A 26,507-nucleotide genomic window follows, 5' to 3' on the forward strand; every position below is an offset into this window, starting at 1 on the left:
ATTGTAGGAGAGAAGATTTAACGCTAAACTTTTCCCCTCTGTCAGTTAGATGTTTAGTCACAGGCTCAGACCCAGGCAAGTGCAACTGCACTGCTGCTTCTCCCTTGCTTGGAGTTCAGAGTTTGCCTGGATGTCATATGCTGGCCACACAGGGCCTTTAAGGCTTTAAAACTTGGAAACACTCAGAATAAAGATTCTGCCCTCATGTTAACTTTTCACTCCTGTGTCATTTTGTGACACTTTCATTTGCGTAGTCTTCTATGTACTTCAGAGCATACATAAGGCTTTAGGCTTTTGACTCCCACAGGTCCTTGAGTCTTTGGCACTAGCTTCCTGAACTGCTTCCTCAAGGCAAGCTCATATGCAGGAGCTGGCAGCTGATATGATACAAGCACTTCTTGCTTCTTCTTCCTTTTTCTGGGAGTACAAGGGGCTCTCCCTATACCAAGCCAGGTAGCATTTGCAGAGCATTGCAACAGTTTCTTTCCTGGACATTTATATCTGTTCTAACTGCCAGCAATTTCCACACCATTATCTGTTCAAGGACTGCTCCCTGCCAAGCTTAGTGAGGTGATGGGTCGCTCTCTCTTTTTGATTTTTGTTCATCTGGTAGGATAGGGGTAAACCCAGTCTTTAGTTCAGGCTCCAATTCATTCAATACAGTGCTATGAATCATAAATGAAACTGAGACCTATTCCAATCTGAGATGACTCAATTTTTGGCCAATTTTTGGATAGTAAAACATGGGGCTTCTTTAAAAAATAATTCAGTTTCTTTACTAAAAAGAAATAGAGAAAAAGAGGAGTCAAAAAACACAGCTGGTATAAACACACAGAGTTTTAGTTCTTGTTTCTTGAAAAGAAGATGAAGGCACCACAGATATAAATTTTAATTTAATTCAACACAGCAAAATTAAAAGAGCCAGCTAGTTCAGAGGCAGTAAGAACAGTCAGATATATCTTCTATTTCTATATTTAAAAGCAAAATCTATGTTTATCTAGTTTCCTTCTTACTGATACTGTTTCTTAAAATATTCTTCCCTTGATCCCCCAAGAAACCCAGCTCCATTTTCTTTCTAAGGCACTCCAGTTGGATGTGACGTGTGCTTTGGATGGAGGTGGAATTTGGTTGGGGGAAGATGATGAAAGGTGTGCCTGTTTGGCCAAATTTAGAAATATATCCTCTGAGAGAAGGCAGGTCACCACCCCTCCCCCACCAGGTTTGGGAAAAAAAATAAATTTTCCTCAAAGGAAAGTGAAAGAGCTAAAAACTATTTATTTAACAAACACATGGGAAAAGGAAAATAATGCTAAATAATAAAAATCTCTCACTGTGGAGAAAAAACCTGGGAAAGTGTCAGAGTCCTCCCTTTGGTCTCCTCGGAGCTGGGGCTTGGCCCAGGGCCAGGCCCTCTGTGCCCAGTGGAAAGTCCTCCGAATGTGCTCTGATATTGAAGCAGTCCAGTAGAAAAGGGAGAAAATCAGAAATTCCAGGGAAGGAAAAGAGTTCAACTCTCAGTCTCTCTCCAGAGAACAAGAAACTGAAACAACTGGCCAGAAACTCACCCGGGAGCAGCAAGCCAGGTGCTTCCTCACTCCCCTGCTGCAGCTGGGAAAAAAAAAGTCCCTATATCTATGTGACCTTGAACAAGCTGCAAACTGCTTTGAAGAAGTTTTGCTCAGTTTTTCCTTCCCCCTCTCAGGCTCAGTTTAGAGGCATAGAAAGGCACAGGAATTAATTTCTGGGCATAGGGCAGCGATATGGGATACACATCATAAAGTCACCCCAAGACAAAAGGTCAAGAGAAGTTTAAGGGGAAAACAGACTCTCTAAACATTTCAGTATTCATGGAGTCTGGCAACACTGAACTGACCACTGAGACCTAAGTCTTGTATCTCATTTCTGTGGGCAAAAATGAGGAATTATTTTTGGCACTCTGTGAATTTTTTGGGTGTTCCATTCTTTAGAAACTATTTCAAAGACATCAATTAAAACCCCTATTTTTCCTCATTGTTTTCATTCTGGTCTTTGAGTTCATAGATCTGAACTAGCACAAAGTTAACCTCTGTAGCAAATATTGATGGCTTTCTTTGCAGAGATGTGAAATTTTCATCATGCTTTCTCACTCAGACGTCAGTTCCCTTCCTTGCTATCTTGTAAATGACAGCCAGCAAATAAAAAGTCCACTGTGTGATTGGGTTTCTTGTGATATCTTGAGATATTTTGGTTTCTTGTGTGATCCAAACTTTTGCTGTGATTAAACAAGAATATGAAATCTGTAGCTTGAAAACAGCCTTTTATCAAACTCAAACTGAAGAATATATTAATCTTCTTAACTGAGACGTGTTTTTAAATTGTACAGAGGGAAGCAGAGTCTGTTGGAGAAGACAACTTGAAATTCAATTACTCAATACTAGAAGCAAAGAAAAATTTCAAGGAGTGATCTTTATTTCGTATGCATACATGCATCATTAGTCAGCTGTACAAACAGATAGTGTGCCAACAGCACACTGTCAGATTAAGTTGGGCTAATTAAACCTTATTCCTTTGTTAGGCACGGCTCATTGAACAGCCACTGTGTAACTGCTCACAAAAATTCAGCAATGCTAACAGTCCTAGCCAAGTGAAAACATGAGAGGAGAGGGAGGGAAAAGTTTTCTTTAATATCAATGACAAAAATCAACATGACTGTGTCTCTTGAAAGTGTAAATACAATGCATCAGACCAGAACGACTTTGCACACAAACTGTGTTTGCATTAGAGCTAAGAGCAAAATTATGTTTCTTTAGCAAGTCTGCTGAGAAAAATTAAGCAAATCACTGAGAGACATTTCAGTGCATCCAGAGCCTGTGTTTGCATGTCTTAATATAAGAATTTCACATTGCTGTTTTTAAAGTCTCTTGTAGGCCAATCATTACTAATAAAAAAAAAAAATTAAAAATTAAATAACTACTTAGGACCAGTAACAGTTTTTCATGGACAAACTTTCCACTAGTATAACTAGAGCTTTCAAAGTTGGAGTTTTAAAACTACACTCTTTTAGTAACAGCAGGGCTCCTGGATAAGAACATGACTTGGCCAGCATATATCAAACACCTTAACATTTCTTTCAAACATCTTCCAAATGTACTCATGAAGTACAGATTGATTACTAAGACATTTTTGGTTTGGTCCATAAACATGGATTTAAGAAATCTGTCCCCAGCCATTCTGGTTTAAGAAGTTATTTTTCCATACAACACAGAAAACTGTGTATTTAATACATAAATTCTACTTTTTCTCAGAATCAATAAACACAATACTTAGAAAGGAAACTTTTGAGAGTTTAATGAATGAAACAAAATGGGATCATCTCCTTTCTTTCCTGAGGCTTTAATGATGAAATACTATTTTCAGGGCTTTGAAATATGAAGATGGTAACACAACCATTTTGCAAATCTCTTTATGCCTGAGCTGTGTTTCTCACTGCACTTCTCTAACTGAAACAGCTTTTTACATATATAAATGTTAAAAGAAAATGAGAGAAAATCTTGAATACATTTTATAATGATGAAATACAAAATCTGTTGTCCTGAAGCAATGATTTTAATGGCAGTCAGAAACTGAACTCCTGCTATATTATGTTCGACTGACATGTGAATCATAGATCTATGTTCCTCCAGGATAAATTGACAATACCATTCATCATCTGCATCTTCTATTATCATTGTTTGAAATTGATATGTTTACTTCTCAAATTATTAAAGACTCATTAAAGTAACAAGTTCCTGACATTAGTCTCCATCTACAGTATAAATGAGCATGTGGGTTCTGTCACATGGGATAACAGAGCTAACAAAAATATTCATGGGAAAATAAACGCAGGCAAGATTCTTACACGAACAAGAACAAAACAGCGTGGTTTACCTTCCATGCATCCATCTTCCTTCCCTGCTGACTGGAAGGCCAGGGGTGGGCAGACCTTTCAGTCCTGTTTCAAGAATAGATATTAACCATGTATGCCTTCAAGACATACTTAAGGTAAGTTTTTCAACCTAACTCTGGCTACTGCCCCAGAGCCACCAACCCCTGGCTCCCCCACAGTCACTGCATGCTCTCAACTGGAGTCTGGTGCCAGAGTAAGCAGTGGTGAATTTTGGTAATGCAAGTACTGTCTTTGTGAACAGGACATGAAGTTGGGGCTGCAGGCAAGGCATGCTGAGTATTTGCTGATGAAAGGAGCTAGGTAGCTTTTAAAAGAAGCACTTGGAATAAAATAGTAGGAACACAGTCACATTTTTAGGAAAGAACTAAGGTGTATAACAAAGTAGCAGAGTAGGCATACACATTACTGTCTCCAGAAGCAGGCCCCGGGTGGACCAGGTGCTGGCTTGGCGACCCTCTGTTGACCGCCCTAGTAGAATGATGAACCTCTTCTTCAAGCCACTACCTCATGAGAACAAGGATAATTGAAGCAAAGAGAGTCAGATTTTGAAAGAGTTTCAAAAATCAATCCACGTTGACTTTCAACAAGAGACTAATACAGATAAATGTCTGAACAGCAAAAACATTTGTGTTTGTGTCTCTGTACTGAAGCATGTTTTGGTTCACCTCAGAGTCATGCAGGGAACCCAGAATTAGGCCCAATACTTGCATATAATTCTTTACAGCCCTGTCTCTCTCCTACTACCTTCTCTTTCATCTGGCCCTGTAGCTGCACAGTGGAGTCCACTGCCCAGGGTTCGTCTTCTGTTGTGACAAAACCAAGGTTCAAAGAAAGCCTCTGAATGTAGTACTGTTTCTGAACTGCTGGCAAGTTCATTTGTGGGGGAAAAAATCCAAGTTACACGTTAATTACCTCTTCTGCTCTGCTTTACTTAGTACCATGTTGAAGCAGGTGCCCAAGCTCCATGATCAAAAATCTAAAGCCCCAGTGCAGGCCATAACACTCTTCAGGAGATGCCTTAGCACTTGTGTCACTAGCTGGCAATAAGCTAGGAAAGTGTGTCTGGTAGTACAGCTGCTCATGGCCATGGACCTCTACTCTTCAAAGTGTGTTTGCAGATGGCTATTATGCATGTTTGGGAAGAACAAACATTAAAGGCAGCCGGCCCTGCGAGCACTGACTTCTACCTTCTCTGCATGGCTACATCAGCATTTATCTGTGTCCTCAGACAGGGTTTTCTTTATCCATGTAATGCTTAACAGAAGTGTAAATGTTTAATGCTGCTCACCTCTATGACTAAAGAAGTACCCAGAACCACCAACAGCCTGACTGTCTTGGACCACCCTGAGCACCTGTCTCTTTTTCCCTGAAAGACTGCATTTGTGTCATCGGGCATTCTGGCCTATACATTCATTCAATTTAAATGCAGAGTTTTTGTGGCTGGCAAAAAAAGAAAACAGGCTACTTCATCAAGCCTCACCTGACCTTCACAAGTACTCCAAGGGACAGCAGCAACTGGTACTCTAGTAAGAAAAAATATGAATTCAAAATAAAAATACTTAACAGAAAACTTTTTCCATGTCTAAAGGAAGCATGCAGAGTTAAGCTGTATTCTGAAATTAAAAAAAAAAAAGAAAAAAAAGTGTTGAGTCTGTAAACACCATGTGGGGAACCTATCTGCATGACCAAGGCCATGGATCCCAGTAGGCAAAGAATTACCTCTGAAAGCAGCACAGCTGAGGACTGGGAAGAGTTGTGCTTACACTGTTTTACATACGTATCTCCTTGGTTCTCCAGGATCGAGGGGATTGTGCTGTCGCTTGCTGAGCAGACAGTAACAAGTCCTGCAAAGTGCAGCAGAGGCGTAGAGGGACTCAGCAGGCATTCTCCTGGCTGGCCAATCAAACCATGCATCTGAACAGTTCATCCATTTGTGAATGGTAGTAAACCTGCTTCACAGCACTTATCTTCCTTTGGAAGATTCCTGGGAAATACATCTTTATAAGAAGGATGAGACTTACTGTTTGGGACTGCCTTGATTTATTAAGGTTAATATTTCTGGGCTACTCTCTTCCATCATTTGCTATTGTTTGATGTATTTGAGACTTGGTTGCTATTCATACACACTGCAGCAGTTGCTGTTGTAGTTGTTCAGTATTGTCTTTGGGTACTTGCAGTGATGGCAGATATTTTATACAGCTTTTTCAAGTGCTAAAGTCTACATTAAGTACTTTTCAGATCTTGATAGGTTAGGCAGTACTTAACAGAGATACAGAAAGAGTAATTTCATTGTGAGGAGACTATTTAATAAATTGTCACAAAGCTAAAATTCACCATTCCTACATGACTGAATGAGGTACCCTCTTTATTTATGAGGCCAAGAGGACTCGTTGGCTTCTGAGTAGTGACCAGTGGGGTTTCTACTGTGTGGAAATAATAGATGAGGTGTTGATACATAAGTGGAGTCCAGTAAGGTGGGTAGCATGACTGAGGACAGGTGGTGCTCCTTGTAGCTCCCTCACCCTGGCCTTTGGAGCTTAGTGCTGGGCAAAATTGTCTCTCCAGATGAACAGTTATATCTGTCTCAGGTAGCACCTAGGGCAGAGTAGCTGCTCTTGACACCAAAATATCATTTCCAATAAATATTTGCTTAGGAGTTGCATACCCTTTGGGATGTAACACTCTGCTCTACCGACTAGCTGGGCCCTGTGGTCTTTGCCTCTCTGGAGTGAAGAGATGTGGACATATGCATACAAGGTCCAAAAACACTGGCTTCATTAGCATTCAGCTTTGTGCCTCTAGGTAATATGTATCTGAAGCCATGTAATGTTTAACAGAGGAAAACAGCAGTATGAGTAAAGCAGCAACAAACAGCACAGCCCATTGAGAGCAAGAGCCTTCTGAATGTAAAGTAAGTACCCAGTTATTTTTACCCTAATGATTTTGACCCAGCTGTATGCTATTTGGCTAAGTGAGTCATAAAGCACATCTGCTTTCCAGGGTGAAACTTAGTTTCTAAATGCTCAAATGACAGCTGAACTTAATTTCAAGAAATATTGAATAGCAAAATCTGGGGATTCATTATATCAGCTCCATAGAGTATAACTCTGCACTGAATATTTATACCAAATAGCTCTAGAAGAAATCTAGAAGAAATCTGCTTCAATAACAGAAGTATTCTGACTTCTCAACTGTCAATTTTATCTACCATTACTAATTTTCCCTAAAGCTTACAACTACGATACCAAAACTGAAGTGAATGAGTAAATGTCTTGCTTACACTAAGATAGTCCAGACAGAATTCACAAACTGATTTTGCTATGCCAAAGTCCTCTGTAAATTACAATTTACCAGATCACACAGAGCAAAGCAGCAGAAGCACAAGCTGGCTCCCTTTCACCCAAACCTTAGTGATCAGAGTGCTGTCACAGGGTGGAGAAAATCCCAGTAAACATCTCATCTGCTCTGCTGAACCCATATCTTTGAGTGCCTTTACCACTGATTGGAGGTGAACACCTAACTCATGCTATTCTGCCTGAAGCTGTTCTGTTTCAGATAGGACATTAGATGAAGGCTATTTGGAGCTCTTTTAGTCTCTAGTACCATCTTTTTAATGGAAATAACTCTTAACTGTTTTTTGACAACTAAAGCATCTTAGCACACCACAAATCACCCCAGCATGTTCTTGGTCTAACTGGTAAAAGAGAAAGCAGCAAACAAACAAAGAAAAAAGAAATGTTCACAGTCACTTCAAATGTCCAAGATGCACTGATCCAGTCTTGCTGCTGAGCACTACTCTGGCCTTAGGCATATTTACCTTACAAAAGGATACTTTTTTGCTAATATGAAATTTGGAAAGACAGGAGAGACCAAGTCCACACCAATGGTCTCACCTCCCCATAACAAGATGTGGTATACACAGAAGAAGGAACCCTGGAAGACAAGTGACACATAAGTGGTCATTTAAAATAAACATATTCTAATCTAATCAGGTATTGAAGCAGAAAAATTTTACTAGCCCTTATGATCAGTCACTTTGTATGTTAAAATGAGTCAGGAGTAAAAGAAATAGCATTTTTGATTGCTGCAATCTCGTATTGTTTTCCTTTGATACGGCACTGTCACTTAATATAAACCTCATTCAAACCCTAACAGCATAATAATCCTAGGAATTCTTAAGAGATAAACATAAAATCATTAATCAGAATGCTTCTGATGTGTTGCTTTGCCATTAAAAAAAAAAGGTACCTTTTCATTTCTTCTCTCCCTTGGACTCTTATTTTTCTTTAAGACACACGTTTCTTTCCCTGCTAACAAGGAACTTCTGTAGGTGGAGTAAAGCAGAACTGAAGTAGGCAGCAATGGATAGGAATTACAGGTAAACTCAGAAGCACAAGGATTTAAAAAAAACTTCCATAGCAAAGGAGGAGGTCAGGAGATAACAGTGATTACCACTTGAAGGCAGTAGCAGACAGAAGTAAACGATGAGATACAGCTGACCTCCAGCATCCAAGACCTTTTGTTCTTTGTCCACACAGTAGCTGTGAAGAATGATGAGGGCCACCCTTCTGCTGTGCTTGCTGGTGGCCATGCTTCACCTCAATGCCCACAGCCTGACACAGACTGACCACCACGCTGCCCAGCCCGAGGCAACTGACCCCCAGGAGCAGCATTCCCATGAGAGAGATCCTCTTAAGTCCTGCCAAAGGATAGTCCCCAGCAATACAGACTTTGCCTTTCAGTTTTACAGGCAAGCAAATACCCAAGAAGCTGGCAAGAACATTTTCTTTTCCCCAGTCAGCATCTCTGCTGCCTTTGCCCTTCTGGCCCTGGGCTCCCGAGGCACTAGCCAGGCTCAGGTGCTGGAAGGGCTGGCCTTTAACCTCACCACCATCCAGAAGAAGGAGATACATGAGGGCTTTCATCATCTCCTCCTCTTGCTAAACCGCCCTGGTAGCCAGGTGCAGCTGAGCATGGGGAACACCCTGTTCATGGACAAACACCTGAAGCCAACAAAAACATTTCTGAAGGACGTCCAAAAACTGTACAGAGGAAAAGTGGTTTCTAGTAGCTTCCAGAATTCCACTGAAGCTAAAAAAGAGATCAACGATTATGTAAAGAATAAAACCCATGGGTATATAAACCAAATACTTGAGGACCTTGATCCCAACACTCTGATGGTAATTGTTAACTACATTTATTTCAAAGGTAAGTTGCATAGATGCTACTTACTGCATCTGTTTAGTGCTGTTTCACCCGCACTAAAACAAGTACACAAGTTATTTCTGAACAATTTTTAAGCGAATGTGTTTAGATGAGACTATTATGAAAAAAAGCTTGAAGTTTTCAACTTTGAAACCTCCTCCACAGAGGTTTCTAGCATATATTTAGACTTCTAAGCATAGAAGTTCATGTACTTGCAATATTCAGGTCCAGGGAATTGCCAGAGCACAACAGGTTCGTGCATTGTTAAATTTTCCTGTCTATCTACTTTATTTCATCTACTTATTACTTTAAAAATTAAAATGTTTACACATTGGATGCACAAAGTAGAAAACTAAATTCTGAAGATGATGATTAACAAAGATTGCCAAAAACTTTCATTTACTTACAGTCCATGACCATTAAATGGGTAGGTACCTCTGGAGTTGGAGTCCAAATGTTCTGCACCTTGTCATCATATTACACATATCCCAAGAGATATTTGAATGTATTGCTTTGGCAACGACTAATTTCTTCTTAGGTGTTCATTTCCAGCAGCATGTAGGACATACATGGAATTTCCCACCTAGAAAGGAATATTTGGAAAATATTTGGACATTATGAACTTTCAAGAAAACAGATTTTATTTCAAATACTTTATTAAATTTGGGTGCCCTAGTCTCAGGTGCCATAGTCTGAGTACCATACCAGAGCATATTTCTTTTCTGGAGAGCAAGGGGAAAGGCTTAAACTTATAAAGTAACCAGAATACTGTGGAGTTTACATACCATTATTATTTTTTCAAACTAGGCTATTTCTATCCAACATTAAAAAAAAAAACAAAAAAACCATACTTACAGAATGGCAAGCTGCAATCCTTGTCTATTTGTTTAGTGAATGAACTGTTTTAATACAGAATAAAATATCATAGAAAATTCAATTGAATAAACATTAAGAGAAAATTATTTTGAAGACTAAATACCTTGAGGCCCTATTCCATTTACCATACTGCAGTTACGTTCAGGTCCAAAAGTTTGTGTTTCTCTAGCATGTAAGCTTTTCCTTAGTGCTACAAGATGAAAAACATAAAAAAGCATGTGAGGAGCTTAACATGCCACATTTTAAAGGTCAGACATCTGCTGTGAAATTCGCTTTACGAGCCATATTAAGAAAACAGATAGCAAATCACTGGATTCTGGTCAGTTTTCATTTGCTTTAAATAAAACATGAGGTAATATGATGAAGTTACTTCATCTAATTTATCTGACTTAGATGTTGCACAAGTCCATACAAAATTTAACCTGGGACATTTAATTGTTATGGAACACAGTACAGCAAAGATGACAGAGAATAAGGTCTTTAATAAACTTGGAATAATTTCTATCTTCAAGTATAAGTGTAAATCTTCAGATATGGGTTTATTTCTTGTACATTAGTCTGGACTATATTAATATATCCTCATTGAACTAAGTATTCAATTCCATTCTTTCTCTTTTGGTTTTAAGCCTACTGGGAAAATCCTTTCAATATTAAGGGGACCCACAAGGACTATTTCCATGTGAATGCAAAGACCTCAGCTGAAGTGGAGATGATGGTTCGAGATGGATTTTATAAAGCATACTCTGACAGGAAGCTGTCTTGCAAGGTGGTACAGATTCCTTACAAGGGAGATGTTGCAGCTTTGTTTATCCTGCCCAATAAAGGAAAAATGAAACAGTTGGAACATGCCCTGACAAAAAAAACTGTTTCTAAATGGGAAAGATCTCTTCAAAGATGGTAAATATAGAATTTTGATTTGATGATTTGAGGTAGTCAGAATCCAAAGTCTGAATGCTAAGGTCTTACAGCTACTATCTTCTATTTTTAATGGGATGTTTAAACAATGGAATAAGTATGAAGGGTCAGACCAAATGATTTGATACTTTCAGCAAAAATTAGAATCAATATTGCCTTGTGATGAGAGAAGAGATCTCTGAGGTGGGAAATTTAATTCTTTTTCCCCCATACATTTTCTAATTGCTACTAATTGTCTCCATTTCCCTTGTCTCAAGCAAAATATTTTAAGAGTGGTAATACTTTGACATAGCAGTCAGATCCCTCAGAGGGAATGGGGTGTGAATTCCAAAAGCAGAACCTTCAAGGTTAGAAAAAGAATGCAAACCTTGTCCCAGAAATGCTGGCAGCACTACTGCCTACTGTCTCATAAAGTGACTGTGTTGCAGAATCATGCAAGAAACATGAACTGATTTCTTTCTCCTTCCATACATTCCTGTCCTCCAGACCAGCATCTTCCCATCTTCTTTTTTCTTGCCATGTTTTTTAGATGAAAGGACTAGCATTTTAGCACAGAAGAATCACCAGCAAGCTGGGAATCTTCAGTCCAAGGCATGCTCTGATTGCAATAACTACCATATTTTCTTTTGAATTAACAGGAGGATGGAATTGCATATTCCAAAACTATCAATTTCAGGCACCTATGACTTAAAGAAGATCTTAATGAACCTGGGTGTAACTGATGTGTTTTCTGATCAGGCTGATTTGTCTGGAATCACAGGAAACCCTGATGTGAAGGTTTCAAAAGTAAGTGTGTCAGCAGAAACAACCACCTGTGGATTCCTGAACAGCCAATTGCCTTATCCTAAGGTCACCAGTGAAATTTTACTTATTGCTAGGGCTGGCTAATAATGTGAAATAGAACATTTAGCTGATAAAGTCTCCTTAAACCCCCTCAGACTTGTCCAAGATCTGGAGATAAGGATATTTTCTTTTGTCTGACAGGCAAAGGTGGAGGGTGGATGGAGGGGTGGGTTTAGCATTTAACCAGGAAAATAAACACAGCATATTTTCTGCATGTATAAGAAGAGCCTATGGGTAACTGTGTCGTGGATGTCTTGCATCCGCATATCCACAAAAAAAGTGGCCTTTTTCTAACATGCATTCTATAATTTTAAAGGATTTAAAAACTGCTCTTACCATTGAAGGCTCTGTTGAGTGCTAACAATGTAAAATGGACCAGACTTAAGGAAAACATCCCATTTAGTGAAAATAATGTGAAGACTAGCATTTTTACAGCCATTCTGAAAACAGGACTTAAATTTTCTAACATTTTGGGGCTAGAAAAAGATTAAAAATATCCAACAAAAAATTTGGTATCAAGGTTGAATTTCTACCTGGCTAAACTGTAATGCAGGTGCTGTTAAGAATACACACAGAGCAGTTCTGGAGCCCCATTTCCTTTCCCTTTCAAACTGATATTCCCTGTGAATTGGCTTGGCTATTTACTTTCAATTAATTCCACAAGGTGTGCAGTTGCTAAGGTCTGCATTGATACATTTGTGATGAGGAACACTGAATGTGTAAATATTTGCTTATTGAGACAACATTGCTAAAAAACCCACAGTGGGCTGTAGCACCCTTCTTCCTGGGTCCTTCTTACCAGCAATTTTTGTGAAAGGCAGTAGTTGAATTAACTTGTGTTAATTTGAATAATTTCACACCACATCTTCCACATACATTAATTCTTGCTGTATTTTATTGTAGGCTACTCACAAGGCCCTGCTGAAGATTCATGAGAATGGCACAGAGGCTGCAGCAACCAGCAGCATAGATTTTCTTCCTCATTCTGCTCCTCCCATCGTTAAATTCAATCATCCATTTTTGCTGTTGATTGTTGATCAATATACTCAGAGCATCCTCTTCATGGGAAAAATAGTAAACCCGACTGAAAAATGATTGGTCATTGGCTGGTCATATTGATTTGAATTGCATTTTATGGAATTATTGTCCATTGCAATTAAAATTATATAAAACAGTTACTAACAATTTTCTTTTTCCAAAGAAGTCAGGAAAGAGTGCAGTTATTCTCAGAAACACCCTTTTTGCTTCATCCTTCTATAGAAAATAACCACTGAGATATACCTATTAGTGAATTGTGAAGAATTTTATAAATCAGCCTTTTAGTGATCAGTGCCATCTCTGAAAAGCAAGGTAACACCCAGCTGAGAGACTTATTACCGCAGGCCTGGTTCCTACGGTATATCACCGTGTCCCGCAGCCGTAGGGAGGAGGAGGAGAGAAGATCCAGCAGGCAGGAATTGTGCAGCAAGATTGATTTACTTAATTATTTTACAAACTTTTTATAGACCTTTTTCTTCATAGTCTAATTGGACAAAGGATCAGCCACCCCTTGGGGGTGATTGGCCAAAATCCTAAAACATCCATTACCAAAATATTTTCTACTATACCATAAACAAGACTTTCCAAGGTTGCAGGTGGCTTGGTTGTTTACATTCCCTGCTACCCCTTCTGTGAGAGAGAAAAATCTCTCACGGACTTAGAAAATAACAAGAAAATCCTCATTAACAGCATTTTTGTACCTACAGAGACTCAGTTAAAACACTGTAAGTAAATAAAATTTGAGTGGATAAATCCAAATGAATTCTCTGCAAACGGTAGGCTGGCTTCTAACATTGGTAGGGTTTCCAGTAGAAGGAAGGCATAGCTGCAAATTACACACTGGGAGAGTCAGTCCCTTTCAGACCAAGCCTAGACATTTCCTTTGAAGGTCAAGTCTTGTTCCATACTCTCCTTTATGACATTCACAGGTGATGACATGCACCCACATTGTGTTGGCTTCTTTGAGTTGGCCATTAATGTAACAAACTCTACACAAACATCCTATGTGGAAGCAGTGCTGGGGAATGCTTTATTTTGCTAGATACCCAAATGGTTCTACTGGCATTACATTTAGATTTAATAAGAAGGTACTTGTAAGTGGATGTTCAAAAGGGATAGGATATGAATACCTGGAAGGGAAAAAACAAACACTGAGATTAATCCTATCTTCAGAGGTTACATCTATGCTGACAAATAAAGTGCTCTAAGATCTGTTCTCTAACCATGAGGTCAACTGGCCCATCACAGGTCATATCCACATTGCTTAACTCTGACCTTGCAAGTCATCCAGTCCAATTACTGGAACTGTCCCTTGGCCTGTGCTAACTCCAAAAACATGCTTAGCATTTGTTTGGAAGAATCATATGGTGGCATGTCTCTGAAACTGTACTAAAAGTATAAGAATATAAGCGACTGCAGGCTGAGGGCCAGGCCTGTTCCCCAGAACTGCTCGGTGTACTGGGACAAATGGAGTCAGAGTAAAGAACAGAGGAATGGGAAAGTATTCCTCTGTCACTCAGCCCTATAAGCTCCCCCTCTGCTGGCTATCTGCATTTTTTGAATGACACTGCGTTCTGGGCGATGCTGGTAGGCCTTCAGAACTACTTCTCAGAAATGAGGGAACTGGAGGCCCTGATGTGGAATAAGACTAGGCAGTTCGAGAAACACCTTTCAAAACTACTTCAAGTCACAGACTGCGAGACTCCCATGTACTTAGCACAGATGTGTTTGGGTGGGCTCTCCTGATTAGTCCTGTGCATTTGCTGTAATTGTGTATGCTTATTTTCACAATAATTGGTCAGGCTTATTTTCAGAAGGCTGCTCCTCATTAAGGATTTGTGCTGGTCCTTAGATGATACAACAATGCTTTGATGATACAGATACCAGAAACACTTTACAGCTGAGCAAATAGAAACCATCACAAAGCATAAAGAATGAAAGTTTAATTCTATTACGTTGCAACATAAATGAACTGGAATGCAATTTAAAATGTGATACAACTTACTGTGGAAGCATAGGGATTGTCTATCATCTATATTCCATTTCCCCCTTAAAAATAATGAAACCAAGACTTTTGTTACGATCCAGAAAGTCTGTCACTAGTTCAAGGACCCAGCTGCTTGCTAGGTGTGGCCTGACACTGCAAACTGGAATGAGCTGGCAGAAAAAGGCCATTGGAGAGTCTCCCTTGGCAGGTGGACCCCTTGTTGAGAAAGGCTCAGCACCCAAGGCCAACATTGTGCAGCTCTCCTTCCAACAACTGTGCAGAGGCAGGCAGAGATGGAGGTGATAAAGAGCATAGCTCCCCACTCCTCAAATCTGACAGAGATGTTAAATAAAGCAGACCATAACTGCAGTAATACTACTGCCAAATTACTGCTGAGTCAGAGAGATATAACCAAATCCCAGGTGATCAATTAATTCTCAAAGACAGTGCCAGACCAAAGCAAAACTGATATTTTTTGATTGCTAAAAATTTTTAGAAGTTATTTTACTGACAAATCAGGATGACAAATATGGTTATAACCCAATAAAGTAATAACTACAGAAGTTCTGAAAGGGCCAGATGGATGAATTTAGGAGTTGTTTTTGGCATGGTACCCAGATACGAAATCTATTTACAATTTTACATTTTATTTATCTGTAACTGCATGCGGTGTTCCTTTGCTGCATGTGAACCTGTTGTCCTTGACTGTCAACAGCTCAGTGGCCACAAGCAGAGTAAGACAACTAAGCTCCACAGGAACAGCAAGCCCACAATGGAGATCCTTTTGGATCCTGCAAATGGATAGTCCTCAGAAACAGGCACTCTTCCTTACAGTTTTACAGGTAACTGACTACCTGAGAACCTGGCAAGAGTGTTTTCTTCCACCTGGTCAGCTTCTCTACTGCTTTTGCTCTGCTCTCTGTGGTCTCCAGAGCCACCAGCCAGGCTCAGGTGCTGGAAGGGCTGGACTCTAACCTCACTGACACTCAGGAGGGCCCACCAATTTTAATTTTCTGTCATTTATTTTAATTCTGGGAGTTACACATTCCATCTCTAAGTTCTTGTACCATTATAATTAATTGAGGGTTTGGTCTGTAGTCTTAATTACTTGAGTTTGATTTATCATTTGGAAAAAGAAATTCAAACTAAGATTCATTTTGAGAGCAAAATTTTTATTTTATTTGAGTGTTTTTTATAAAACTTCTAACAACTACTTTTGAAAAGATTTGGTGACGCCAAGTATATCTACAATTCCACTATCTTCAGCTGAGAATTTATTGGAAAATATATCAGGAAAATCTGAGATGAGCTGTCAGTGACAGATTACCCATCTTGAACATTAAAATATTGGCTGATTGACTCCATTGGAATTCACATCAGGCCTTAAATAGTTGTATGCTCATGGAAACACTTTTTCATTCAATGGTAGGAGATTAGGTACAGACAAAGTAGAAAATATAAAATATTATTTTCTGAACACTGATGAAACAATCATCTGAGGTAAAATGTCTGTTATAAGGAAAGGAATCACACCCGATAATAAAAGGACCTTATTTTCTTCTGAGATATAACATAGAAGAAAAAAAATAGAGTATTTGGTTCTGCTTACACAACTTTCTTCTAGCAGACTATGAGTTTATATGAAAATTCAGTTCAAAGATTCCTATTGTATTGGTGAAAGAAGCTGAAAATAAAGTAGAAAAGTAGTTTCTATTCCCAGTTCTGTCACAGACTTTTGCATAGCCTTCAGCTTTTTTTCTATCTGTTAGTCATACTAGTTTTTGAAATGGGAACCCAAAGCACTTTCTTTATTTGAGGAGAAAAGGATGAAATATTTGTAAGACATGGAGAGTACATTTGGGATGCCCTTTATAGAAAAAGATAAAATTACTGAAAGGACTTGATTTTTATTCCACTTACAGCAGTTTTGCAATGATACCAATCTCCTGATTTTAATGGAGTCACATACGTCAAGAAGATTATTTAAATGAACTTTTGTAGACATACCTTGAATGATACACCTTATAGGTAAACAAGAAATGGCTGCATGAGGATTTATCATGCAATGTACACATTTGTCTTTCTCAGTCCTTATCTTGCTGATGTTTTGTTTTTACAGTCAGAAATCCTTTGCCCTGGAAAGCCCCCAAATATAACTTGCAAAGCTAGCATATAATAATCAGATGACCAAGCAGAAACTGAAATATAATAATCTGATGACCAAGCAGCAACAGAAATAAGGTAATGACATGGGATGAAACTGCTCCTGTAAGGAGGAACCAAGACACATTGCATAACTGAGCAGAGTCACTGGCAGATAGTAGGGAGAGAGATAATGAAATTATTCCTTAATTCCTTCCATATAGACCATTATCAGGCCAATTGGAAAAGCATGTTTGTCGGTCCTTTATATGACTCCCCTGGTTCCTGGAGCAAGAGTCTGCCTGTCCCAGCCACCGCTTATCTCAAAGCATCCAGGAGCTCCACACACTCTTCTGGACGGCTCTTCTTTCACAAAACTACACAAAATTTCTAGTTTAACCTTGCATTTCCCTGTGTTCTGGGATTTTTTCAACAACAGGAATGTGCAGTGAAGTAAAAAACTGCTTTCCTCTCCCTGTGTTCTCACAGACTTGCCACCTGGCTGGCATGCAGGTGATACACATGTGTGGTGATTCACCCTCATTTTCCATTGCCTTCAACAGAAGTGACATATATTATCCAAGGATCTCTATTTCTGGCACCTGTGACCTAAGGGAGATTTTCAAAAGACTGGGTGTGATTGACGGATTCATTAGCCATGCTGATCTGTTTGGAATTGCTGGGAAGCTGATTCTTTGATTATTTGTGGGTCTGCTGTAACTGCTGGTCTTAACCTTGTCTAGGAAAAGACTTGGGCCAGGGTCAGAGGATCTGGTGCCTGGGAGTTATGAGCAAGGACAGAAACAACTTTCCACTTTCTGACATGCTGAGTGCTGCTGCATCTTCTGGGAGAAAGGAGAGGAATCACTGCAGCAGCTTTGCTGTCCCCAGAAATTCCTCTCAAGACATAGTAGTATCCAGCAGATGGTTAGCCAAGCATTAGGACAGGGCTGAAAGATTAATGCTATCTATGTAGACAGGCCTAGGCTTGAGAAAAATATCTTGTCTTTGCTAGAGTTAAGTAACAGCATACTTGCTACTCCTGAGACTTGGTCATTTTACATAAGACTGCAATAAACTTTCTGGGTACTTGCACATATCATGAAAATTACCCCTCTCCGTAGGAATATATTCTGACCAACCCCACCTCTGTCTTGTAAGAGAGAGTAGTTACATAGCAATAACAATGATGGTTGATTCCTATGCATAGATAAATTGTAAGTTTACCTGGGGCGAAATCATGTACATTCAATGGAAATAATTAGTCACTGCTAATTAGGATAAGTACCATGTGCCTCATCCTTAAATAACCTTCTAAGTAGCTAAATTTTGCCTGTTTCAGCTTTCTCTGAGAGGGATCCCAGTGTAAGATACGTATGGTATGTATGTAATTCATGCTTATCCTATGCATCCACAGCACAAGGGGTTAAGATCTTCTCTCTCTAGTTAACATTTTGCTGTGGAAAAATTTGCCTATTTAATTCTTCCATTTGTTTTCTTGTTTTGGTTATTTGTCAAGCCATGCTGTGACTTGCTTTTCACTTTAGTAGTTTCTAAAATACTCATCAAAGGTCCCTCAAGAAGGTAACCAGTGTTCTGAGCCCATCAAATAATGCCATTTAGGGCAGGGTGGAGCTGTACCTGAACAAACTTACTGCTGCCTTGGGTACTCAATTAGATAGCATTGTTGCATCAGGGTGTCCTGTGCAGAAAGTTCTGGGCACAGGACATCCATGGTTTTGGCCTTTTCTTAGCTTTCCAGTTCTTCTCATGTTCTGTTTTCAGGAACTCATTTACCACAGTTACTGAAAGCTCTTTTACTCACAGTTTAGCTCAAGCCAAGAGTAGCAAAGTCCCTGGTCTTTCTGTCCCTTTAGCGCCCTAGGTGCTGGCATCATTCTGGCTGTGTGATGGGAAAAAGACTTTAAGTGTTTGACATCCAGAAAAAAATAGTTTACTCAATCTTTGCTTTACAAATAACTCCTATTTGCTCTGTTTAATGTTTACCAGTGGACATTAATTTAATACTAGGAAGCAAATGAATAAGAGGGAAGTAGCACTGTGAAAGAAAAGTCCAGCACGGTAAGTATCATATTTTACTTTCTTAGAATTCTTTGAATATATGCTGTGTGTGATCCCTGCTATTTACTGCTGAGATTAATTTATTTTATACAGTAATTGGAAATTATTTTAGCTTCTGGAAGCATGTTCTGAATGTTTGAAGCAGAATTCATTCAATGATCCAGCTCCTAGCTATAGTGACAGGATGACTGGGATATGAGGCCCAAAACGAATATTCAACAATGAATACCAAGATGAAGAACAAAACCTTGTCTCTTTTCCCAGAAGAGTAAATTTAGTTGAAATCTCAATGTCCCAACTATTCCAGGTTGATGCAGGGCTAATGACAGTAGCTCCATTTCTGTCCCTTTTGCTTAAAGACTAGGCTCCTTGCAGTCAAGTGGCCTAGAAGAGAAATCAGTCTCTCTCAAAAGCAGATTTGGGGAAATAGGAAATTAGTTGTTACCAGAACAAAATTAATTATCAAAAGCTAGAGGGCCTTTTCTTTCTGAATCAGTGTTTATACCCAGCATTTTTGACATGCCAAGCATAGCTCCCATACTGAGCACTTCAACAGCTTATATCTCCAGTTTTTCATAATGGACATCTGAAAAAGGGGGAGCCTGGAAATAACAACTCCCCATAAAAAATCTGGCACAGACCTGAACCTGGCATTAGACACACGGAGGCAGATTCCGCGCAAAATCTCATTCTCAAGAATAAGTATACTTAAGCTGCTATGAACAGTATTCAGACCATCTCTATTTCCCTGAGGGCCACTGCTTGCTTCATGGGTTTGAGTTTCTGTCATTTGAGATAATTTAGGTGAGCATTCTTCTTCAATTTGTTGCATGATTCTTCCCCCATAAAGACAGAAGAGAGACTGTAGGCTTATGTAGAATTTGTTTATGTCAGTTAAAGGAAAAGAAACGGTCATCAAATTACATACACACAGCAAGGCAGATTCCACTGTAGCCTTTCCCAAGCTCTTGAGTTTTGAGCTTTGCAACCTTCTGGATAGCTTATATGCAATAGAGAGTGTCAACAAACTTTCTCGATTTATCCTCAGTTTGCTGCAACACTTAAGGTAAAGTCTTGAAATAATATAGGTCTTGAGTCAGAGCTGTTATGTAAGAGGCAGAAATATATAAATAGTTTAAGGGCTGAGCATTTAGGTGGACTTTATACACTGCTATAACTGACTGTTATAGCAGTCAGTGCTTGAAAACCAAAGTCGTAACAAGACCATGGGTACCACAGCAACATATCAGCCAAAGTTGGCCCCTCTGCCTAAGTACTTGCCAGATACATGGGTGCCAATACATGAACTCAGCCATGTACCCCAAGGCATTTAGGAATGTACTGAAGCCATGCTGATCAGAAGCAAGAACTCTTCTACACATAATACCTCAGGAAAGCTGATTCTTCCCTGGCAATGCCACATTATTTTCTTATTCCCTTTGCTCATTGGTCACAAACTAAGAGAACTGACTAGAAACAGCCTGTCCAGAGGCCAAGTAGAAGAGTATTTCCTAAAAGAATAGTAGTTCTAATGACTGACATCTGAAAATTAGTATTTAGAATACAAAACATTTTATCCAGTAAAGAAAAAATTCTCTAGATCTAAAAGTTGCTCTGTTCTTTCTTAACAGAACTATTCAGAAGGACAATGAAGTCTGCACTGTGTTTGTGTTTGTTGCTTCTTGGACTTCAAGTCCAGGGTCAGCAGCAGGAACAACAAATACGCCATTCCCCAGAAGACCGGTCCCAGGCTGATGGTGAAAACTTGTCTTATGTCAAGCTAGCCCCCAGCAATGCTGAATTTGCATTTAAGTTTTACAGGCAGATCAGAGATGAGTTGGGTGACGGGAACATTTTCTTCTCTCCTTTGAGCATCTCCACTGTCTTTGCAATGCTCACCCTGGGGGCCAGATCAAACACACTCAGAGAGCTGTACAAAGGCCTTGCCTTCAACCTGACAGAGATGGAGGAGCAGGAGATTCATGAGGGGTTTCAGCAGGTCCTCCAGTTGCTGAATGACCCTCACCGAGAAGTCCAGTTGAACATGGGCAATGCCCTGTTCGTAGATAACCAAGTGGAATTGCTTCAAAACTTTTTGGATCATGTCACAAATCTTTATCACACTGAAGCTGTTTCTAGCAACTTTCAGAATCCTCCAGAGGCTACAAGGGAAGTCAATAAGTACGTGGAAACAAAAACACATGGCAAAATTGTTGATTTAGTCAAAAGTCTTGATCCGGACACCGTGATGGTTGTCATTAACTACATTTTCTTTAAAGGTGAGTGGCACACACGAGTAGCAGCTATAAAAATAAGCTCCAGAAGTTCTAAGAAAGAAAACTTTTTCATGTTGTGAACACACCTATCATCTAATTTAAAAAACAACTTTCTATTTTTAAATTACACAAGAAAATATTTGAAGAATAAATGAATAAATAAAATAAAAGAATAAATGAAGAAACATTTTCTAGATGAGAAATTTTAAAAAGAATGAAAAATAAAAAAACCAGCAGAAGTACTGGTCAATGTAATATAAATTTTAAACCAGGTTCAGAGCTGAAGATATTCAGAACTTACGATCATTTGTTCAAAGGCATGGGTGTTTGGCTGTGCAGGACATGGTGACATTTGCATGAAGGTAATAAGCCTGAATCTTGGAGTTTGTGGAAGATTTACCATTAACTGAACAGGCAAAGGCTCATCTCTTTTCCAGTGCAAGCCTCAACCTATACTTTTCTTGTGTGATTTTTTGTTAAAACAATTGAAAAAAGGTAAAGATTCTTTCCATGGCCAGGGAACAAGCATCTTTAAACTGAGATAGGCTTGTTGCTGTCTCTACAGTTCAAATATATTATTTTAAGCATCAATTAATGTGACATGCTTTTATTAGTCCCTTTTTTTCAATTCTTTACTTATTCTTTTTTTCAAAGGCTCCTGGGAAAAACCTTTCAAAAATTTCAACACGAGAGATGATGACTTCTTTTTGGATGCCAAGAATTCTGTTAAGGTCAAAATGATGCATCAAAAAAATTACTTTAATGTCCATAGGGATAAGAATTTGTCTTGCTGGGTAGTAGAAATCCCATACAAAGGAAATGTTACTTCATTGTTTGTTCTGCCTGATGAAGGGACAATGAAACAGGTGGAAGATACTCTGCTGAAAGAAACAGTGGCTAACTGGTTGCGATCACTTAAAGAAAGGTAATATTTTAATTGTGGCTTTGTTTAAATATTGAACAAGCCAAAACTACTCATCCAGGAAAGGTAAAGCTTAGGATACCATGATGAGCTGCTAAGTACAGCTCTGAGGAAAAAGCATTACTCAGTTTCTTTGACTCAGACAAGCTATCATGTGATTTCATACCACAGGGGAACCTCTCAGCTCCCCCAGTCACAGCTCCCAGTTGTGAGGATCCTGCACACAGGTAGATTGTCCTCAGGAACCTGCCTCCAGTAGGAGGAATCCAGTTCAAAAGAAAATATCATTTCTTTTTCTCCACTAAGATAATATTTTCCAGTCAGTCACTTTCATAAACCATCACTCTACCCCTGAACCATGGATCAGACTGTGGTTGTTGGGACAGGTACCTCAGTTTCTGCTTCTCTAACATGGGATTTATCACTGTCTTAGAAAGCCAAGCCTTAGCTCCATGGGTACTTGGGATGGATATATACATGAAACAGATATTGCTTCAAGGGATCTTGCAATAACAAATGCATATTTTTATTTATTTTTGAAAAGAGACATCTATTTGGATCTTCCAAAATTCTCTGTCTCCGGCTCCTATGATGTTAAGAGCCTGTTTAAGAAAATGGGTGTGACAGAGGTGTTCAGTGATCAGGCTGATCTCTCTGGAGTGGCAAAAAATCTTCCTCTGAAGGTTTCCAAAGTAAGTATGCAAATAGGGACGGTAATCAAGAGATTTTTCTGCCTTTTTTTTTATGCAGGTTTAATTCTACAAATAGACTGATCCCACCCCTGGAGTGTAGTCATTTCTTATGGATGGTAATAAAGGAAGGAAAAGGTTAGGCATTAAATGGCTGATGTTCCTACAGTTTATATTAAATTGTTTACTGCACAGTGAGCCTAAAAACTTAGCTGAAAGTCTCTGAAGAAGAAAAAAACTGGAAAGCATAGAAGGAATATTTTCACAAAAAGCTGGTGTTAAAGAAGTAATGCATGACAAGAATCATTGTTATGACAATTTTGGGAATAGTCATTCTTATACTATGTATACACCTTTCATTATTACACTGTCTGAGCACTTCAGAATTTATATGGACAACAGACTCATGGGACAGGGATAGCCCCATTTCACAAACAAGAAATGAGTACACAGATAAACAAAATGATTTCTCTAGAGCACCAAAGAGTACATACCTGTGTTATGAGGGAGGTGATCCTTCCCTCTATCCTGCACTTGTGAGACTACCTCTGGGGTTCAACATATCCAGTTTGGGGCTCCCTACCACAAGGGCCACGTTGACACCCTGGAGCAGAGTGAGTCCAGTGGAGGGTGAGCAGGATGGCTGTGTGGCTGGAGCGCTGGGTGTATGAGGAGAGGCTGGAAGAGCCAGAGTTGCTATTCAGGAGAAGGGCGGGTGAAGGGGCAGTTCTTAGCACTGGCTACAGATATTTATTAGAAGGGTGCAGACAAGATGGACACAGACTCTTCTTGCAGATGAACTGTAATACATCAAGGGGCAACAGACACAAGATAGAAAATGGGATATTCTGATTGGGTATTATGTAAAAAAATTCACCAAAATTCATGAGGGTGATCAAAAACTGGTATGGGCTACTTGTGAAATTTCCATCCTTGGAAATACTCAAACCCTGACTGGATTAGATCCTGAGTAACCTCATCCGGTGTCGGAGTTGTCACAGTGTGGGGGCATTGGTGGCATTCAATGGCCTCTAGAGGTCCTTCCATCATATATTATTTGTGATTCCTCACATTCCTCCTTATGACATGTGGAAACACCTGGATTGTAGATAGAGGACTGATGCCTGGAAAGCCAAGTAAATCGATGAAGGTTAAGCAGAGATTCATGAGAGGAAATTTTAGATGTGTTGCAGACAATGAAGGAAGAAAACAGAGGGCTGTCAAAAACCAATGGAATAGCTCAAGTGAATTCCTAAATATGAATTTGTTATATCTACTACATAAAGTCCTGCAAAATCTTATCAGTGGGCTGTGTTTACACAACGACACTCTATAAAGCTTGTCACTATTGTCTTTGCAGAGAGAATTATTTTGCTTACACAGAAATTGATGCAAAATGAAAAATTTCTTCTTTTGTGTTCAGTATTAAGGACAAAACCTTACTCTGTGAAACAACAGAACAATAAATATCCTCGATGATGCTCAGCCTCTGCAGGCAGTTATGTTTGACACTGACTGTTGAAGAAAACTTTCCCTGAACTCAGAGCAAACTTTGCTTGTCTTGAAAAGGCTAGACACTATTATTTTTATATATTTAATGTATTTTATATATTTAATGTAGAACACTAGTTCTACATTAATTCTGTGTTTTCTTTTAAGAATTACCTTATCACAGTGCTAAAGCAAGCAAACTTTCCCCCAGCTGCTTCTCTCTCTTCTGTGCCTAGATTATAATCTCTGTTTTCCTTGCAGGCAATTCACAAGGCCACGGTGGATGTTAGAGAGAATGGGACAGAGGCTGCTGCAGCGACCATGATGGAACTTACACCATTGTTTCTACCATTTCCTCCTCCTCCTCACATCACCTTCAACAGGCCCTTCCTGATGATGGTTATTGACAAAGCCACCGATGGCGTGCTCTTCCTGGGAAAAATTGTGAACCCGACTGCTAAGGAAGACTAGGCCAGAGCACTTACACTCTCCAGTGCAGAGAGGAGAGCCTGTGCACATCCCAGGAATTTCTGTGCAAAGTAGGAATAGAATTGACCTGATGCATAATAAACAAATAAATAAATCTTCTGTCAAGTTCTTCTTTACTTCAAAACAGACAGTTGGGTACAAACATTAAAAGCTATTTTTACAAAATCACTCAGCCCAAGTAGGCAGCCATGGGATCCTCAACAGATACACATTTTCTGTGCAGTTATCATGGTGTCAGGGTGGGGTTTTTTTCAGATACAACTTCCTACTGTTGGCTGAGAAACTTCCTGTGTCTCCCATTTCCTGTCCTTGCCTCACAAACCACAAGTCTATACCTTTCAGCTGGGGAACCCTTCTTTCCCTCCCTTTCATTCCACTGTGAATCCCAGGAGAAGTCTCCTTCAATTTTGAAGTCCCTCCAGGGGAAGGGAAACAGAGATACAGAGCTGTTAAACCTTTCCTCTCCTAGATGGTGGATGCTCCTTGGTAAAGAATAATCCTTTTCCTTCCAGCATGACAATTGCTTTCTACCGGCTTCAAACCTTCCTCCCTTCTGCATTTCTCACTATTTGCTCCAGAATAAGGGGCCCAACATTTCTGTCACGGCAAGAATTTAGCTTTTGTGTCAGTGAAAGCTGCACATTATTGCACAAATTATCATCTTTAATGGTCTTGTGCATGCACAGTAAAGCATGGGATCCGTAGGAGAACTGGATATGGCAAAACCCATCCTCTGGTTCCAGAAAGTGGTGACAGCAGCTGGAGGTCCTGTCTCTGTTGTCCACATGCCAGCTGATCACATTGACCTCCACTCACTTCAGCAAGCTCAGGCTGCTGAGTGCCTCCAAGAGGAATTCTCTTCATTAAGCTGATGTTCAGGGTGCAGAAAGGTGACTTGGGCACCTTCCTGAGTGCTGAGTAGGCAAAAGCCAGCATTACCAACAGCACCACGTGAAGGGAAAGCCATGCTGCAGCAGGTTAATTTAATTAATTGGCAATTAAAAATAGAGTAGGATAGTAGCAAATAAAAACATAGTTGAAAATACCTTCCCCCCAAGCCCTTCCTTCTTCCCAGGCTCAATTTCACTCCTAACTCCTTTACTTCCTCTCTCTGAGTGGTGCAGGAAAGGGGACGCAGGTGCATGGGAGTTGAGGTCAGTTTATAATCTTCATCTCCACCACTCCTTCCTATTTCCAATCTTCCTTTGCTCCAGCATCATGACAGCTGACAGTCCTTCAGGAATTGCTCTGGCATGGGTCTTTCCTGCAGGATCCAAACTACCAGAAACAGACTGCTCCAGGGTGGGCTTCCCTCCACGGGATTGCAAGTCCTGCCAGGACCCTGCTCCAGGGGGGGTTTCCCTCCATGGGATTGCAAGTCCTGCCAGGACCCTGCTCCAGGGCAAGCTCTCCACAAGCTGCAACTTCTTTCTAGGCCACATCTCCTTGCTCTGGAATGGGGTCATCGAGCAGTGTGGGGTTTTGCCACTCCACAGTCCTCCATGGGCTGCAGGGGCACAGCTGCCTCACCAGGGGTTTCTCCAGGGGCTTCAGGGGAATCTCTACTCCAGTGTCTGGAGCACCTCCTGCCCCTTCTTCTGCACTGATCTAAATGTCTGTGGGGCTG

At 39.8% G+C, this 26,507-nt stretch overlaps 2 protein-coding genes across 2 annotated transcripts; both read left to right on the forward strand.

Moving 5' to 3' along the window:
- Positions 1-6,745: 6,745 nt before the first annotated feature.
- LOC104688718 (alpha-1-antitrypsin-like) lies at positions 6,746-12,942 on the forward strand. The gene is made up of 5 exons (XM_019280541.2): positions 6,746-6,836; positions 8,464-9,133; positions 10,633-10,903; positions 11,560-11,707; positions 12,668-12,942. Exons 2-5 carry the CDS (start codon positions 8,476-8,478, stop codon positions 12,857-12,859), a joined length of 1,269 nt encoding a protein of 422 aa, XP_019136086.1. The 5' UTR covers positions 6,746-6,836; positions 8,464-8,475; the 3' UTR covers positions 12,860-12,942.
- A 5,983-nt stretch (positions 12,943-18,925) lies between these two features.
- LOC109143465 (alpha-1-antitrypsin-like) lies at positions 18,926-24,985 on the forward strand. The gene is made up of 5 exons (XM_019281064.3): positions 18,926-19,013; positions 20,645-21,292; positions 21,944-22,214; positions 22,756-22,903; positions 24,653-24,985. Exons 2-5 carry the CDS (start codon positions 20,662-20,664, stop codon positions 24,860-24,862), a joined length of 1,260 nt encoding a protein of 419 aa, XP_019136609.3. The 5' UTR covers positions 18,926-19,013; positions 20,645-20,661; the 3' UTR covers positions 24,863-24,985.
- Positions 24,986-26,507: the final 1,522 nt, after the last annotated feature.

Source organism: Corvus cornix, chromosome 5, assembly GCF_000738735.6.
Source record: "Corvus cornix cornix isolate S_Up_H32 chromosome 5, ASM73873v5, whole genome shotgun sequence".
In the NCBI taxonomy this organism is placed as follows: domain Eukaryota; kingdom Metazoa; phylum Chordata; class Aves; order Passeriformes; family Corvidae; genus Corvus; species Corvus cornix.

Coding starts and splice junctions, on each gene's coding strand:
- LOC104688718 (XM_019280541.2), top strand. CDS start 8,476: ATGATGAGGGCCACCCTTCTGCTGTGCTTGCTGGTGGCCATGCTTCAC. Junction 9,134..10,632: donor TAACTACATTTATTTCAAAG/GTAAGTTGCATA, acceptor TTTGGTTTTAAG/CCTACTGGGAAAATCCTTTC. Junction 10,904..11,559: donor GAAAGATCTCTTCAAAGATG/GTAAATATAGAA, acceptor TTGAATTAACAG/GAGGATGGAATTGCATATTC.
- LOC109143465 (XM_019281064.3), top strand. CDS start 20,662: ATGAAGTCTGCACTGTGTTTGTGTTTGTTGCTTCTTGGACTTCAAGTC. Junction 21,293..21,943: donor TAACTACATTTTCTTTAAAG/GTGAGTGGCACA, acceptor TTTTTTTCAAAG/GCTCCTGGGAAAAACCTTTC. Junction 22,215..22,755: donor TTGCGATCACTTAAAGAAAG/GTAATATTTTAA, acceptor ATTTTTGAAAAG/AGACATCTATTTGGATCTTC.